This window comes from Paroedura picta, chromosome 7 (assembly GCF_049243985.1).
Source record: "Paroedura picta isolate Pp20150507F chromosome 7, Ppicta_v3.0, whole genome shotgun sequence".
In the NCBI taxonomy this organism is placed as follows: Eukaryota; Metazoa; Chordata; class Lepidosauria; order Squamata; family Gekkonidae; genus Paroedura; species Paroedura picta.
In genome coordinates, this window is record NC_135375.1 from 44,660,769 (window position 1) to 44,677,382 (window position 16,614).

The window sequence follows — 16,614 nt, forward strand, 5'->3', positions numbered from 1 at the left end:
CCATCCAGGTGTCCTGCCTTAAGTATAGACTCTGCTGGTCTCAGAAGGGACACTGGGTGGGTTGGCATGAATTCACGTGACTGCAAATGTAAAAATCAACGAAGAGAAAGTGTGTGTGTGGGGGGGGAGTCCGTTGTTGACTCTTCCACGGGGACAAGAAGCAGGTGAGAATAAGCACCTGGCTCTCTTTAGAGTGACCTTTGATTTGAAAAGCCACGACGGGCAAAGCCATCTCTTGACAGCTTCGCCTGCTTGCTTCCCATGAAAGAGAAAGACGCTGCCATGGGGGATTTTCTGGAAGGAAAAGGAACCTCGCAGAAGGAGACGCTTTGACTGCGAACAAAGGGGCGGGGGCGGGGGGGCGATACACGCTCGTCTTCTAATCCAGTGCAAAGAAAGTAGCCAACTGGTCGGTGGCCGGAGATGGTATGCTGGCAATAAAAGCAAACGGTTTTTTTTTTTGGGGGGGGGGGGAGTGTTTCCAGAGGCAGAGAGGTTCGGTTGCGCTGTGCGCTCAGAAAAGAGAGCGGGGGGGGGGGGAGTAATTCTAGGAGGCAGGCGGAGAAAGCCTCCTTTGTCCGACGGCTGAGGACGCGACCAGGCGGACTCGCCAGCTGATCGTCCAGATGTGCAGGTACATTCCAGCGGTTTTTCTCCCGGGACGGGGAGGCGGGCGTCGGGGCCTCCGCCCGCCTCGTTTGTTTGCCGAGAGCCCTGTCCGCTGCCCTGCTGGACGGCGCCTCGGCCTCTCCCTGCGTCTCTCTGGCGACCCGAGGAAGGCTCGGCCCGCCGGCCGCTCAGACGCGGCTGCGGGAGACCCCCTCTGCCCGGCGGGCGTTCCAGCGATGAAAGTGACGAGGCGGCGGCGGCGGCGGCGGCCTCCCTTTGCAGCGCTCCCAGGCCGGCGCAAGCGGGCCCGCCGCCCCCCTCCCCTCCCCTCCCCTCGAACTAGCGGCAGGAAGGCCTTCGCCTGGGGCGCCCCCCCCCCCCGAGCTCTGTCTAGGCGCACCTGGCGGCGAGAACAGCCCCGACCCCAGGTGCCGGGCAGCAGCCCCCAAGGAACCGCCTTCCGCCGACGGAGCCCCACGGCCTCGCCGCCCGGGAGGCTGGTGCCCTGAGCGCGGGGAGAGCGAGCGGGGCTTGCTAGGCGCAAGGGACCGAGGCGAGGGCCCTCTCGCCGCCACCGGCCCTCTTGGCGGGGGCGCTGTCCACGCACTTGAGACGTCGGCTGGCCTGCCTGGCGCAGAGGCAGGCGGGAAGGGCATTCGCCAACGTGTGCGGGACGCGAGTTGGGGGCAGCCGGGTCTTGTGGAGGAGCGGGAGGGCAAAGGGCCCGGGGGCTCCCTGGAAGTCAGCCGCGGGACTCCTACAGGGCAAAAGTAGCGACCCCCTTCCTGGGAATAAACGCCCCTAAGAATCACACGGACTTGCTTCTCATTGCCGCCTTCACTCTAACTCCTCCTTGGAAGGCAGCCTCGTGGCTGTGCAGCGAACTGTGGAGGAAGGAGCCCGGGGCGGTTGCTGGTCTGAATCGCAGCCTTAGGATCGGGGCAGTCAGTAGGATTGCGATTATTCCTCGGAGGTCTGGCTCTCCGGGGGACGCCTGGGAGTCGAGCTCCCAAACCTCCGTGCCCTGAAAGCGAGAAGAGAATTCAGACGGGGCTCCCCAAAGCCAGGGACATCAAGAGATGCCCCGGGGCTGCCCGACACCCGTTGCCGGCTGCCCGTCAGAATCACCCCGACATTTGCCGGCGTGTTCAGAAGCGGGTGGAGTGCTTCCAGCGGGCCGGCTAACAAGAGGTTAACTTTCCTCCGCGCTGGTTTCCTGAGATAAATGGGCAGGAAGCGAATCGCTTCCCCTGCTTTGGCCAGCGGCTCTCAAATGCTTTTTGCACCTGCTACGCTGCATTTTTTCAGTTCATCGCTCCAGTCCCCAAGATCGCATCACTTCCTTCCCGGCAGGCGGGAGAGAAGCCCTTTCCCTTGGCCTCTGCAGAAGAGACAGCTCCAGGGGGTTTGGGGGTTTTTTCTTTGGGGGGGGGGAGAGACACACCCCATTCTTCTTGTAATTGCTGAGCGGGTCCTGAATCTCCCAGTTTCTCATCCTCCTCTGCCATGCAGGACTGACGAGCCTCGGGATCCGACCGGCGCCGGAAGGGTTAAAGATGATGTAAGTACCGAAGTATTTCCAGGCCGATTTATAAAGCGCTGGTCGTGCCGAGGAAGGGGCCACAATGGCGGGAGCGAGCAAGGGCGGCGCGCCTCATGGCAGTCCCGGGACAGAGGCTCAGAGCCCTTCTGTGCTGGCACAGATCCGGTGAAGAGCCTTCTGGGAGGCTTTCTGCAACCCATAACCACCCTGGAAGGGGGGTTGGGAGTTGGCATACTTTGTAGCTCGAAGACACCCGGCAGCTTGTTCCTTTGAAATGTTCTGTTTCAACCCCCCCCCCCCCCCCGCTACTTTTGCATGTCCCATTTCGAGCTGCAAGCCAGCAAGGACTTTCCATTTTAAGACCAGCTGGCATTTCTGAACACACCTCCTTCTGCTTGAATGCTCTCACCTCTTACAAAGGAACCTGTTTTTAGCTCAAGTGGGCTAAAGGCTTCTGAGCCCTTTACCCAGAAGTAATTACCGAAACCAACCGGGAGAATCCTCCAAATGTGTGATCATTATGCTTTTCCATCCGCCATCCATCAAGCCAAAGAGACAGAGATTTGTCCCTTCTGAAGAACAAGATTTAACTCATGGGCTCCTTCTGATTGTTTTTTGCTCATTCAAATGACCATTGAAGTCTTTCCTGTGCCTATAAGTCAAGGTTGGACTTCAGCTGAAACTTTGCTTAAATCTCTCTTCTCTTGGCTTCTCAGCTTTAAAGATATACATAGTTAAAGTCTAAAGATGGTTACACTGGCAATAGGACAGTGATTTCTATGGGAAATCCCTGGGTTATTTTTTGTATACTGTTGCAGGTGACTGTTAAGTAGTGTTGTTGGCTGAACTCAAAACAGAGGATCCTACTTCAGAGCAGGAACTAGATCCTTGGCCTGCTTTAGCTGTCTGGTTTTGCTGACCCTTTACAAGCTCATTCATCCATGGTGATATGTCAGCATTTCAGAAACAAGATCCCACAACAGTTGATTGGAGGCAGTAATAGATTGCGAGGACATGATCTACAGCTGCACACAAAAGCTTATTATACCTTAAATAAATACCTTGTTGGTCTTCAAGGTGCCACTGGACTCACTTTTTTACCTTAAAGCAAATGTCTTTAAAAGCAAATTTAGCATTCTTGATATTGTAAAAGGAAAGATGTGAAGGCAAATACTCAGAAAACTCCCCCCCCCTTACAACCAAACAATAAAACATCTTGTATGGAATGTAGCTTCTTTTCAGGAGAGCTGTAACGTTTCAGGGCTTGAATGTTTACAGTAACTCAAGAATGCCCTCTGCAGTGGGAGGGCTGTCATGGAACAGCAGTAAGAACTCCAGGCTTGCCTGCTGTGGGTGCATGTTGACCTCACTAGTGGCTTTCGACTTTTCATAGGATTATTTGGGAACAGGCTAGCTATTGGAAAAGGGCATTTGTCAAGAGCAAAGCCAAGTTCTTTCAGGCTTTTGTTTTCTGCTGCAGAATTCCCCTTCTGTAACATGGATGTCCAAGACTCAGCTTGGGTGCTAGATCTGAAGGGGTAGGGGAGTTGTACAGCAAATTCTGATGCATTTTAATTCTGATACATTTCTTACGCTATTCTGAACTCTTCATTTTAATTCAGTGAGGGGGGGAAGGTTAACTGCTGGGGGAAAGAAACATCCTGCTGACAAAGGATACAGTACAACTAAGTGGTTCAAGGCAGGTGAATCTCTACTAGAACAAGGTGTGAACTCTTTACTTTTGTAAAACCAGTTATAGTACATGGATGGAGACTTGACTGGTCTATAGGTCTGAGCCCAAAGTTGGAGTACTAATTTACAGTGCAGAATCACACCTTCCTATAGCCTTTGACTTTGATGATCTTTAGTTTTTAGGACTGCATTCTGTGGAAATTGGTAGAATTTCTAATTAAGCCTGTCTGGAAATAGGCTGTAACCTAGTTGAAATTGGGCAATTGGGTCGAGTTTGTAAATACTATGATTACCTTGTTTAAATATAAAAAGTCTACAACTGATTCATATGTGCATGTTTAAAAGCTTGACCCCTGGCTAAAGGTAATATTACTTCACAGGCAAGCTTCTGCACATGCCAGTCCCATGATTCTTAGCATAGCCTTCTCCCTTTCCCTTTCTTTAAAACAAATATAATAAACTCTTACTTCACTAGCAAAAAAGTAGGTTAGCTCCAACTCACTGAGTTTAAGCTGGTGTTGAGAACTGGAATGGCTTCATTCACACATCTGCTCATGTTGCTGCCATCAAAGTGATGAATGGGTATATGTGAGTCAACCAATCTAATAGGAAATGAGCCAAACCAGTAGTTATTACTGAAACCATCTTGGATATCATTGAGGTACACTTCAAGAAGAGTACCTGAATTATATCAAAGACAAGAACTGCTCTTGGTGGACTGCTGCTCAATTAATCCTGAGATTATCCACATCAGTGTGTCCCCAGGAACATTCACACATAAAAGGAGGCCTGTTCTACCCCCATTTTTGCCTGAAACAGGTGAAGCTTTTCCTGGTGTGAATTTGTATGGGACAGGCTGCAGACCAGCAAAACAAGTCTCCCTGGTGAACCATCTTTACAAATAGTGTCATTAGGATCAGGATAGCAGGTAGGGCTGTTTTGTGTTCTTACATTCTGTAGGACTTGCTTGGTTCTTGAAGCTGATTTATGGAGACTGTACTGTATAGTTTTAGCATATGGCTGTGATTTAATTTTTGTTAAAGTCCAGCATATCAATTGCCTGGACAACTTAAGGGGCACTTTGAAATACCTGTTTGGACAACATTTCCTTTGAGGAACACAGGTTCCAGGTGACTGTTATTCTCAAGCCCTGGGTACCAACAGTCGCTGGTCTGTTTCGCATAACATTTTCCAAGAGCGTTTGGGAAGCAGGGGGTTAATAAAAGCCACTCGCCCGACCGCCCCAAGGAGAGCGCGGCTTGCCAGAGTCCACAAACAGGAAAGTGTATTGAAGTGTCAAAGCAATTCACGAAGATTAGATTCCACTTTACACTCTCAGATAAGGAAATTGGACGTCGTTCGCCTTCCCTCCTGAAGGCTGCGTGCCTTGCCCGTTCTGCGGGCTGCTCCTTCGTCCGCCTGGGAGCCATTTCACGAAGTGTGAGTCCATCCGCAACCAAGTTGAATGCTGGCCATAAACCGTCGTTTGCACGCACACTTCAGGAGTTACTATTTAGCTACCAACGTGCCGCCCTGGTAGCCGAGTTTACCACAGCTCGTCTAATCCTTGAGTAATCTTAACGGGCTTTACACGGCAATCCTACAAACGTTTTCCTGACGGGAAGTCCGACGGGGGGGGGGGGGAACCTGTTTAGGATTGCACCGCCCGGGGGGAGTCTTGGCGCTCCCACTTCTAAAAGCGGCTAACTTCCGAGGAAACCTAGTCGGGAGAAGACTGGCGTCTAACTTCGCGGTTATAGCGCAGGCCCGCTTGTAGCTCAGGGAGCCAATACGAATTAGCGACTTGTTTTTAAGAAGGCGCGCTTTCCCCGCTACCAAGAAGCGCTCGACTAATCGTTTAACTTCCTTCCTCTAAGCCCTTTGCGACACGATCCTATCCATGTCGACTCATGAGCTTAGGGCAGTCGAATCCGAAACCCGCCCTGAAAGGAGTGCAATAAACTGAGGCCCGTAATGGAGGGGGAGGGAATCGGCTCGGAAGCAGAGAGCGCGCCCCGGCCACACTCCTCCGTCGGCCCCGCGGCCTTGGCGCAGCCGGTCGCTCCGCCTGCAACCCCGGAGCCGCATTCCGAGTGGGAACGTGAGCCTCGGCCTCCCTCCTCCCTCGGCGGAATTCTCGGCTGGCCTCTGGCGGGGCTGGGATTGGCTGCTCTGCCCAAGAAGGGCACGGAGCCGAATCACATGACTCCACCAGACCCTCCGCTTCGGTTCCGCCGAGCGAGCGCAGCGCTCCTTCGCCAGTGTCTTGTACGGACTTGGTTAGAGTTCGTGGGCTGGAAGAGGCGCGCCAGGGGGGTGTTCGGAGGGAGGGGGGACTCTTGGCGGCGTCCGAGTGGCCAGACCGTTTCCTCTTAGCCCGGTAGAAAGCGAGAAGAGGGAATTTGGGCCGTCCTTTTTTAGAATTTTGCGTGCACGCCCACACCCCCCAATCTGAAAACAATCGGCCCTTGCAAGCTGTAAACACCTCCGCGGCAGGCTCCTTGTAAATCTACTCCAGAAATTGGTTGAGGTGGAGGGAGGAGGTAAGTTCCGGCCTCCTATGAGGGTTGCCTTTGTCTTGCTAGACGGGCGGGCTGAGCCAATGAGAGCGCGCCGGGAGGAGTGTCGGGCTGGGGGGGGGGGGGGCGAGGCAAGAGTCGGGCAGGCTGCGCGAGCTCGCCGTGTGTGCGGAGCTGAGATTGCTTCGAGTCCGGGGGGGTGGCGGGCCGCTCCGCTCCGCTGCAAAGGCTCGCTCGCTCGCTGCGCGCGGCCGACGGGGGAGGAGAAGCGGCGGCGGCGTTACCAGCGATCTCTGCCGGGCTCGTCCCGCCGCTCACTCGCTTTTGTGTCTCTTTCTTTTTCTCCTTCCCTCCATCGCGATGCTGCCTTCGCGGGCTCCGGCGGCCCTCCCCGTGTGGCCCGGCGGCCTCCTCCCACCGTGGCGCTGACCGAAGGAGGAAGAAGAGGAAGCGTGGAAGCCCGACCGCCTGCTCATGCAGCAGCCCTGCCGCCGCCGACCCAGCGCTGGAGTCCCGACGAGCTGCATGGACGGGCATGGGGAGAGCGGCCCCTTTCTGCGCCAGCGCCGCCAGGGCTGAGCAAGAGCGGCGCCGCCACCGCCGCCGTAGCCCCCCGCCCCTGCCTGCCCTTGCCGTCCTCTTCAGCCTCGGGGTGCTGCTCCACGCAGGTACTGCCGCCGCTGCCCTCCCCTCGCGGGGGGTGGCCGCTTCCCGGGAGGGTGAAAGTGGGCCGGGGAGTGGTGCGCAACTGACGGCCTCCGGGCTGCCTTAGCAGGGCGCGGGGCGACAGGGCTTCAGGCCATGTGTTCATCCGCGGCGTCGGGGAGAAGACGCGTTGCAAAGCGGCCGCGGGCAGGTGGGCTTGCTTGGCTCGTGGCCCCAGACCCCATCCCCCCCCCCCCGGAGCCCGGTCTTGGGAAGGGGCGGGAGGTTGACGGCCGCGCGGGCACCGCGTGCCTCCCGCCCACCCCGCCGGCCCTCCATGAAGCCGAGCACTGTTCTCCCGTTTAGCAGGGCGGCGTGAAAGGGCGCGGAGTTGAGCCGCTGGCGGGAGGGGGCTGCGGTGTCTGGGCGAGTTTGATTGGCACCCCTCCCCGCCCGCCTCCTGTTTACCAAGTCAGCGCCGGGATCTGGTTTCTCCTCTCGCCGCCGCCGCCTCCTCCTTCGCAGGCCTCTTGCAATCTGCAGCTGGCGGTTGGAGGCTCTTGGGAGGGGAAGGCAAGGCCAGGCTAGCTCAACTCCACTCCGGGGAAAGAAAGTCGCTGGCTCTCGTTTGCAGAGGGCTTTTTTGCTGGTTTACGGAGTTGGCATTAGTATATTTCCTCTCCTTCACCCGCCGCTCTTTGGTAGGGCTTGATTCGGCTTGTCTCCCTTGTTTGTTTCTGCACGATTCCGCCGTCTGTCGGCTGCCAGCAATTGGCTAGGGCGATGTGAGGAGGTTTCTTTTGGCTTTTAAGGGAGGCTACGGCCTCTTTACTTTCCCGAGGAAAGTTTGGCACAGAAGTCTAATCCTGGCAAACTGTTGAATAAAAAGCGACTTTCTAAGACGGGGGCTAGAGCTTCATAGAGGCTAAAAATATGAAATGTTGATAAGAGGCAAGAGAGCTGGAATTCTGCCATCTTTGCTGATCTTTCAAGGATTGGAGCAGATTTGATTATGAAGCAATGATTCCTGAATATAAAATAGTCTGATACTAAATACCTTGTGTGGAAATGCTAGAGTTGCCCCCACTCCCAACATAACATACCAGCTTTAAAGATTTCTTCATAGTGTAAGCAGAACTAATGTAGAGAATATCATATCCTACATCTCCATGTTATAGAAAGTTTTATTGTATTGGCGGTGGGGTGGACGTTTAAAAGCCCTATGAAAATCAGAACAAATTTAGAGTCCAGTGACACCTTTTTGTTTTGTTCAAGGTATGAGCTTTTCTGTGCATGCACACTTATTCACATACAATCAATATCTGAGGAACTGTGCTTGCATGCAAAAGCTCATACCTTGAATAAAACTCTGTTGGTCTTAAAGGTGCCCTTGGACTCTAAATTGTTAAATTTGTTTTGTTTCAGACCAACATGGCTACCCACTTGAACCTGTGGAATTCAGTAGGCTTTATAGATGTGTTAGGCTGCTTGAGAGATAGACTCCAATGCATCTGATGAAGTGAGTGCCAATTCTGTATTCTAGAGCGATTTGGTTGCTCTTTAAGTTGCTGCTGTGCTGGTCATTTGAATTTGCCACAGCAGATGAGCAGGGCTGCCCTTCAGAGTTACATATAGTGTTTGTTTAGCTTCTTCCTCGCCCATATTCCTTGCACAGGCATAGAGATCGGGGCCAGATACAAGTTGTGTTTGGTGAAACTTTAGATTCCACTAATTCTATCTCAGTCTTAAAATGTTCCAAAAATTAGTTGGGTGTAAGGCTGCCCAAGAAATCCACAAGGTTACTTGCAGTTTGCAAACAGGCCAAGGTGATTCTAGCTTGGATCAGTATCTAGAGCAGAGGAAGTAAAACTGCAGACCTCCAGCAGCGGCATCTGCTGGCAGGGGCTCATTGGAATTGAAGTTCATGGACATCTGGAGGGCCGCAGTTTGACTACTCTTGCTTTAGAGCAATGATATGGTCAGTTTTCAGGGAATTTTTATTATATTTCAGGAAAAACCCAAGAGATTTCTTGTGATAGTTTCAAATACTAATGCCCATGTCATCATTTTACATGTATACACAAGGGCATAAAGGGGTGTTGGGGGCATATAGGCAATTGAATTGAAAGGCAGTGAAACGTGAAATAGTATAGACTGCAGCATCTGTAGGCACTTCTGGCCAAGGCTCCCCTTTGTTAACTTTGAGCAGCTTAACAATTTGAAATTCGAATTCAACCTTTTATTGAGTACATTTACTTTTTTATCCCCCCCCCCCCAATTTGGAGTATCTGAGATGCAAAAGGGACCATATCACCTTCCAGTTTAAGATAGGGATAAAGGCTAGTTGGCTTCCATTATGTGGTCTCCCCCCCCCTTGTGATCCTTAAAAGAATTAAGCCCCTTCATTGGATCCACTCTATCAACTTGTGATTGTTTGTGTATGCAAGTCACCAGCCCAGGAGTATTAAAATGTGCAAAGTTTGCTTTATTTACAAAAGAGGATGGGTAGTATTAACAATTTGGTTGTGAACAAACAGCAGAGGAATTTAGTAGCTTTCTTTAAACATTCAGGGCCATTGGTAATATTTGGAACTTCTGGTATTGCCCTCCAGATTAGTCCTAAATACTGGTAAATCTTTGTTATAGATGATAATCACAAAGAAACTGAAATTTAGGTAGAAGGGCAGGATTTCAGAGCAGAAGGGCTTGTACAGAAGGCGTTATGTGGATTTAAAGATTTCTGCAAGGATGCAGATGTGGAAGGGTTTTGATTTTGCCTGTGGTATAAAAAATGGTGTTTTGTTCCATCTATGTAATGGTGAAAAGGCAATTAACAAATACTCCATGTGTAAATCCAGTGATTTCAGTAGTGTTTAGAACTGGGAGAGACTGTAATCTGATAAAAGATAAGGCACTCTTACTGGCTAGACTGGTTATTTGCAACAACTTGGCCTAGTTTTCTTTGTCAATCAGAAGTAAATATTGCTTGAGTTCTCTTAATGTGTGTTTTAATTGTGGAGCCAGACCATTGTGGTGATGGTTGTGTTCAGTTCTGGATAGAATTCAGGCGTAACAGACTTTGTTCTGGTTCTACCTCTGAACAAACTGATTTCAGTTCTGGTTCATGTGGAAGCATTAAATGTTATGATGCTAATTTAATTCTATGGGAAAGTATTTGTGACATTTCATCCTAATCTCCATGTCATAAATGTGCTCTGTGCTCAGAGGAGTCACTCTGCTTGCCATTGGATGGCCTCATTTGTACCTGCCTCTGTACTGTGGATGTTTGTATGTTGTCATGTTTTGCATTTCCTGAGGTCTTGCAGGTTGTAAGGCTGCAAATGCAGCCTGTCTTTGACACAAATGCTTACCTTGTAATTGAAGCACTTAGCATGCTGAACTGCAGACTGCTTCCCAGAAATATGTGTAAGAGAATATATCAAGGCCTTGAATGTTTGTTTATTCCTACTAATGTATTTGTACATTCATTTACTTCATCTCTTCTCCACCTTTCTCCCCAGTGAGGACCCAAAGCAGCTTATCTCATTCTCTTTCCCTCTGTATTATCCTTACAACAACCCTGTCAGGTAGGCTAGGCTGAATGTGTGTGATTGGCCCAAGGTCCCCCAGCAAGTTTCCATGGCAGAGAGGGGAATCCAACCTTGAGCTCCCCAATTTAGCTTGACACTTCTACCAAATAGGTGGAAGGTGGTACATCAGAGCTTGTGAACTTTGAAAAGACATTTAAAAAGTGGCTGTTGGTTCTCCCACCACCCATTTTTGGTACTAGGCAGACAATAAGAATTGCTAAAGCAACTTTTTCTGATATGATCATCACAATGACTCTCTGAAATGGAGTGATTTGTCATAGCATATTGCAGGGATTCAGTGGAGTGTTTCCCCCCCTCCCATGCAGATGGCTAGCCATATGTTTTATTACAGCTATATGCTTCTTGCTTTTGCACTTGTGCAGTCTCTTGTCTCTCAGCACCAGGTAAAAATTGAATACTAATTTGAGTCTTTGGAAAACTAGCCAAGTTGAAATAGATTGCGCTGTTTCTGCTTCTATTTCTAGTTGTGCTAACGGCAAAGTATGAGAAGCATGTCTAAATGCTTCACATTTCAGTTGCACTTGATGTAGTTTTAATCTTAGGCTGTGGAAAGCCAAACCAAGGTTGAATGTTTTTGCTATCAGTCACTGAAGGGTTGCTATTGAGTATGCATTTCTGAAATGAGAACCAATGCTGTGCCTTCCCTTGGCTTTCTTGATTATGTTGCAAGTTTGCGATCCTGGATCCAATTCTTTCAAAGTAAGTTTCACTGGGTTCAGCAGCTCATAGGTCCAAGGAAACATACATAGGATGGCCTGTTAATATATTCCTCCTTATTTTTGTTTTTTTTTAAGCCAGAAACTGAGAAATGCCTTGGATGATGATGATGATGAAATGTACTTGATTTTGAGGGGCAAGAGGCAACATGTTCTATCAAAGGACCAGGCTAGATTATTTTATCAGACCCTTTCCCCTCCTAAAATAATTCCCTAAAAGTTCTCTGAGACCAGTGTCTTGATGGTCTCTGCAACAAGAAGCTGCTGCGTCTTTCTTGACTCAAATGCTTACCGTGTAACTGTACATCTTAGTATAAGTAATTCTAATCATTTGTCTGATAATTCTGATCGTCTTTTCAATCACACTGACAGTGCCATTATCCAGGTGCCCTGATTACCATAGTTTTTATTCCCTTGAGCATTCTTGTGCTTAATCTGAGTTTGAAAGCTGCCATTGCTTTCTGGTGTCCATGGAAACAAGTTAATTACAAGGGGGAAATGATTGTAGGAGGGAAGGAGGATTGGAGAAAAGGCTGCATTTGAAAAGGCACGGGGTGTGTGCTTGTGCTCAGTTTACTTCAAACAGATGCCTACTCTTCTAGTTGGTTACAGTTTAAAAGCTATTAACAGAAATGACCAAAGCTGATCTTTACACCTGTAAAAGAGACAGTACACTCTCCTAATGAAAAGCATGGATCCCGCATTACAATGCTACTTGGATAGTCCTTCTATGGCATGAGAAAATGTGCCGTGTAGTTTAAAATTCATATTTTTAGGAAAGCAATGTAAGAGAAGTGCAGTATCTTTGTAGTGTTGAGTGGCTCTGGCTAGATGACGCATCAGTCCTTAAATCTGAGAAGTTTGGAATTCTGTTTCAGGAGCTCCAGGAGCATCTTCTGGCTGGAATGCAAGAAGGGATGGGAAGAAGTAGGTTGACTTTGTTCTGGCATAGTTTTTCTTTAAACTGTAGTTTTTGTATCAACTGCTTGAATCACTGTGTTCAGTTCTTATTAAAATACTAGCAGAAAAGCTTGTTGTATCTCTGAATACAATGGGCACTAGGCCACCGCCCCCTGCCTGCCCCGGGCAAGCCAGCCAGGGTCTGGAGAGGCTTCAATGGGCCTTTTTGGGATGGGGGGAGTGCTGGGGGGGCAGTCCTCTGCTCCTCCTGCCAACCCAAGGCCTGGCAAGGCCGTGGCTGGAGCTGCTTGGGGCAGTGGTAGCACTGGCAGGGGCTCTCTCCCCCCTTCCCCCACTGGCCCACAGACTGGAACTTCTTCCAAATGGAAGATGAAACCAGGGGCGGGTCATCCTTTCTGATTGGCTGCTCATTGGACCAACAGCCAATCAGGAATGGGGCAGCTTGGACAGGCTACCTGATTGGTGGTTAGGCGGTGAGTCCCAGCTCCTCCCAGCACACCTTACCAGCTTTATTAATGGTTACAGATTACAGAAGATAGTGATTACAGAATATAGTGACAAACATTTTTGAGACTCTCAGTTTGTGCCATGAAAACTTCATTTTGTAAATTGCAGGGCACAGCATTGTTGGCAGGATGTGAAATTCATTTTGAAAGAGCAGCAGAACCTTCCAACATGGTACTGTGCTATGCCCTCTCTTTGTCTTACTTTATTGGCTATTGTCCCTTTGCTTGCTTTCTGAAGAGGTAGGAGGGAAGACTGTTAAATACAGAGAGTGCCCTCACCCAGATTTCTTGACGTTAATGGGCTTTGTGTAAAATAGAGACTTGGTTGGGCTCTGTATGTTTAGGAGAAAGTGTTCTGTTCCTTCATTTCTAGTTTTATCTGCATCAGTCTGTGGAAAAAATGAGGTATTTTACAGCCACTGATTAAGCCAGCCAATCATGATGTTGTATGACTTTAGCAAAGGCTATGGTTTTATGTGAACGGATTTGTAAATCTACCACCTGTGTTTCATAGGTCTATTTCCACCTCAGGCTACAGCATAGTTTCAATATATGATATCTATATTTAACAAATATTAAGCGTTTCTTTAAGTAATTATGGCAGTTGGGTGGGGTGAAATCTCCTCTTTCATAAAGAAAGCATTTGGGCTTCAACCAAGAAGGAAAGCCAGCTGCATATCCAATCCTCTAGCTTCCAGTACTAAAAGCATGTACAACTTTTGCTTTGTTTTGCTCCTTGTCCTTTGTTTGAGATTTGCAGAATGTTTTTTTCTGTGGCTGGAGGATCGCTGTAAGTTTATTTTAACTAGACTTAAAGGGTCACACTGACTAACAACTTAAACAATACCAGTAAGGTAATGGTAAAGGTATCCCCTGTGCAAGCACTGGGTCATGTCTGACCTTTGGGATGATGCCCTCTAGCGTTTTCATGGCAAACTCAATACGGGGTGGTTTGCCAGTGCATTCCCCAGTTATTACCGTTTACCCCCTAGCAAGCTGGGTACTCATTTTACCGACCTCGGAAGGATGGAAGGCTGAGTCAACCTTGAGCCGGCTGCTGGGATTGAACTCCCAGCCTCATGGGCAGAGCTTTTGGACTGCATGTCTGCTGCCTTACCACTCTGCACCACAAGAGGCTCTTTTTCAAAACTCTGCTCAATATCCAGTGGTATGCCACAATATTTTAAAAAAGGTTTTTAGCATGTAGTCTCCTGAAGGCCATTCCATAAGACAACAAGAGCCCCAAGCCCAGTTTATTCCATCCCATTCCACCCCATCGTGCTCTACTATACAGTGTGAGGAGTGCTGGGTGACTGAAGTTGGCTCATAGTAGGAAAGTGTATGATCACAGAATCCTTCAAATCCCCATTTTCTTTTTTTAGAGTAATTGATTTGCAGTAAAGCTTAGAAGAATGGGGTTTAGATATGGAGGCCCTAACAAAAGGAGATGTGGTTTAAGACTCTTTGTTTCTCATATCGTTGCTGTTCTTCCACTCCCCTGTTACCCCTGTTAATGGGTTTTTTAATCTGTGATGGGGGGGGGTTGTACAAACTACCCATAAATGTGTTCTTAAGTGGAGAGATAATTCTGAACCATATACCTAATATTCTAATTTTTTAAAAAATGAGATTAGCAGATGTGTATTAGATGCATTGAAAATATTTACTACAAACCATTTTGGGTTGAAGTGCTAGGAAGGCTGATGGGAAAATGTTATGGTACTCAGCAGGGCCTGAGTTATGAGCAAATGGGTCCAAGATTGGGAATTAGTTACCTTATATGTAGTAGCCATCAGTTTGTTGGTCATAAACATCATCTGCAGTGTGTGTTTGTTGGAAGGAAATTGGCTCCAGTCAGTGTGTGTTTTGCCATTTGAGGCCACCTTTGGTTAATTTCAAAATGGTAGGCTCTTTTGGGCCGTACAGAAGTTTGTTCTGCCGACTGACATTTCTTCCTTTTTCTTGTGTTTAGGAGATTGCCAACCGCAAACACCATGTCGAATCCAGAAGTGCACCACGGACTTTGTATCACTAACTGCTCACCTAAACTCTGCCATTGATGGCTTTGATTTGGAATTCTGCAAAGCACTGCGTGCATATTCTGCTTGCACCTACCGCAATTCCAAAGTCTGCCGTGGAAACCTGGTCTACCATTCTGCTGTGCTGGGAATCAGCGATCTCATGAGTCAGAGAAACTGCTCCAAGGACGGCCCAACATCCTCTACAAATCCTGAGGTTACCCATGACCCTTGTAATTACAATGGCCGCCAGGGAGCCAGAGACCATCGGGGAGGAGAGCAAACGCCTCCAACTTACCTTTTCTGTGGCTTGTTTGGAGATCCACATCTGCGGACTTTTAGGGATCACTTTCAGACATGTAAAGTGGAAGGGGCCTGGCCTCTCATAGACAACAACTACTTGTCCGTGCAAGTGACAAATGTGCCAGTAGTACCAGGATCCAGTGCTACGGCAACCAACAAGGTACTCACATCACACACATCCCTTTAAAAAATGTGTACATAGTTTCAAAGTTCAGAAATGCTGTTTATAGGAAAGCCTCAGGTAGCCTCTTGTTGCTTTCAAATATCTATTCAACAAAGTTATGTTCCCTCAACAAAGTTGTTCGGTTACTATGCCAAACACTGGCACTCGACTGTTTCTGAACTAGGGTCAGGACACCCTCTAGCCACTGGTGGAGGTAAGGTCGCCAGGCTGGAAAACTCTTGGCGATTTAGGGATGGAGCCTGGGGAGGACCAGGATTTCAATGGGCTATAATACCATTGAGTCTCCACTTCAAAGCAGCAACTTTCTCTAGGCTAACTGATCTCTGTAGTCTGTAGATGAACTGTAATTCCAGGGGATCCCGGATCCCACCTGGAGGCTAGTATCCCTATTTTAATTCTATTTATTTATTTAGTATTTAATTTGTATCCCGCCCCTCATAAAAGTCTCAGGGCAGCTAACAAAGTAGGGGGTTACAATAAAACCTGTACGTAGGAATAAAAAAGAAAATCAACAGTTGTACTCCCACCTAACTGATTCAAGCATAGGTATAATTGGGTGACCAGGGTGAAAGATGGTAAATTCCTATCCTGGAAATCGAGGGGCAATACATATACATCAATACACATTGGCATATGTAGAAGTATATATGTAAGGTAAGGCCCAATAATAACTGCCTGATAACTGTGGACTCCATTGTTGATACGATGGATAGGTGGTGTACCCCGGACAGCCACCCTACCCCTAGTGGTTATGGCTTACCAGTTTGACTGGTGGTATGACACTTTGGGGTGGGGAACATACTTGGGGGATAGAGGGGTAATAGCAAGCACATGTTGGCTATTGTGTAGCAACTCTCTAGATTTGATGTCTACAAGACCACTGAAGGGTATTCATTCTTTTGCTTGGTTTCATGAAGCTTCGATAGGTATAGAACTTTGGGTGGATAGTTTGAGGGCTGGAGGTTTGTTGAGTAATGGTTAGTATATATTTATTTTTATTTATTTATATTAGTTTTTATTAACTGCCATTCCTGGACCCTGCTGGCTTGTGGCAGTTTACAATAAATCCTTAAGTAAAACTGCAACAAACCAATTCTGTAACCTCCCCCCACCCTCTCCATGCCCCGTAACAGCAACACAACACTCCCCGCAAGATAGTCCTTGCCTAAATGTCTGGCATGTGGGCTTCTGCAGGGAGGGACCTGATCTTTCGTAGCCTTAGTATATATGAACCTTAATGAAATCTTTTGTTTGGGGGGGGGGAGTGTAGAATGCAAGCACTCTTTCCTGTTACTCTGGAAGGCATTGTATCATAGGGAAAACTATTTCATTGTGCATGGTCTAAAT

General features: G+C 48.5%; 1 protein-coding gene across 3 annotated transcripts in view; it reads left to right on the plus strand.

Moving 5' to 3' along the window:
• Window positions 1-508: 508 nt before the first annotated feature.
• The window catches only part of RGMB (repulsive guidance molecule BMP co-receptor b), a 32,820-nt gene continuing 16,714 nt past the window's right edge, over window positions 509-16,614 (plus strand). Inside the window, exons 1-4 of one of the 3 annotated variants that reach the window (XM_077347687.1) lie at window positions 509-634; window positions 2,122-2,170; window positions 6,799-7,031; window positions 14,735-15,243. In XM_077347687.1, the coding sequence (XP_077203802.1) occupies window positions 2,166-2,170; window positions 6,799-7,031; window positions 14,735-15,243 (747 nt within the window). In that variant the 5' untranslated portion in view covers window positions 509-634; window positions 2,122-2,165. Of the gene's footprint in view, window positions 635-705; window positions 2,171-4,990; window positions 6,388-6,798; window positions 7,032-14,734; window positions 15,244-16,614 lie in introns of those variants that run through there. The other 2 variants (XM_077347686.1, XM_077347688.1) reach the window with 2 other exon arrangements.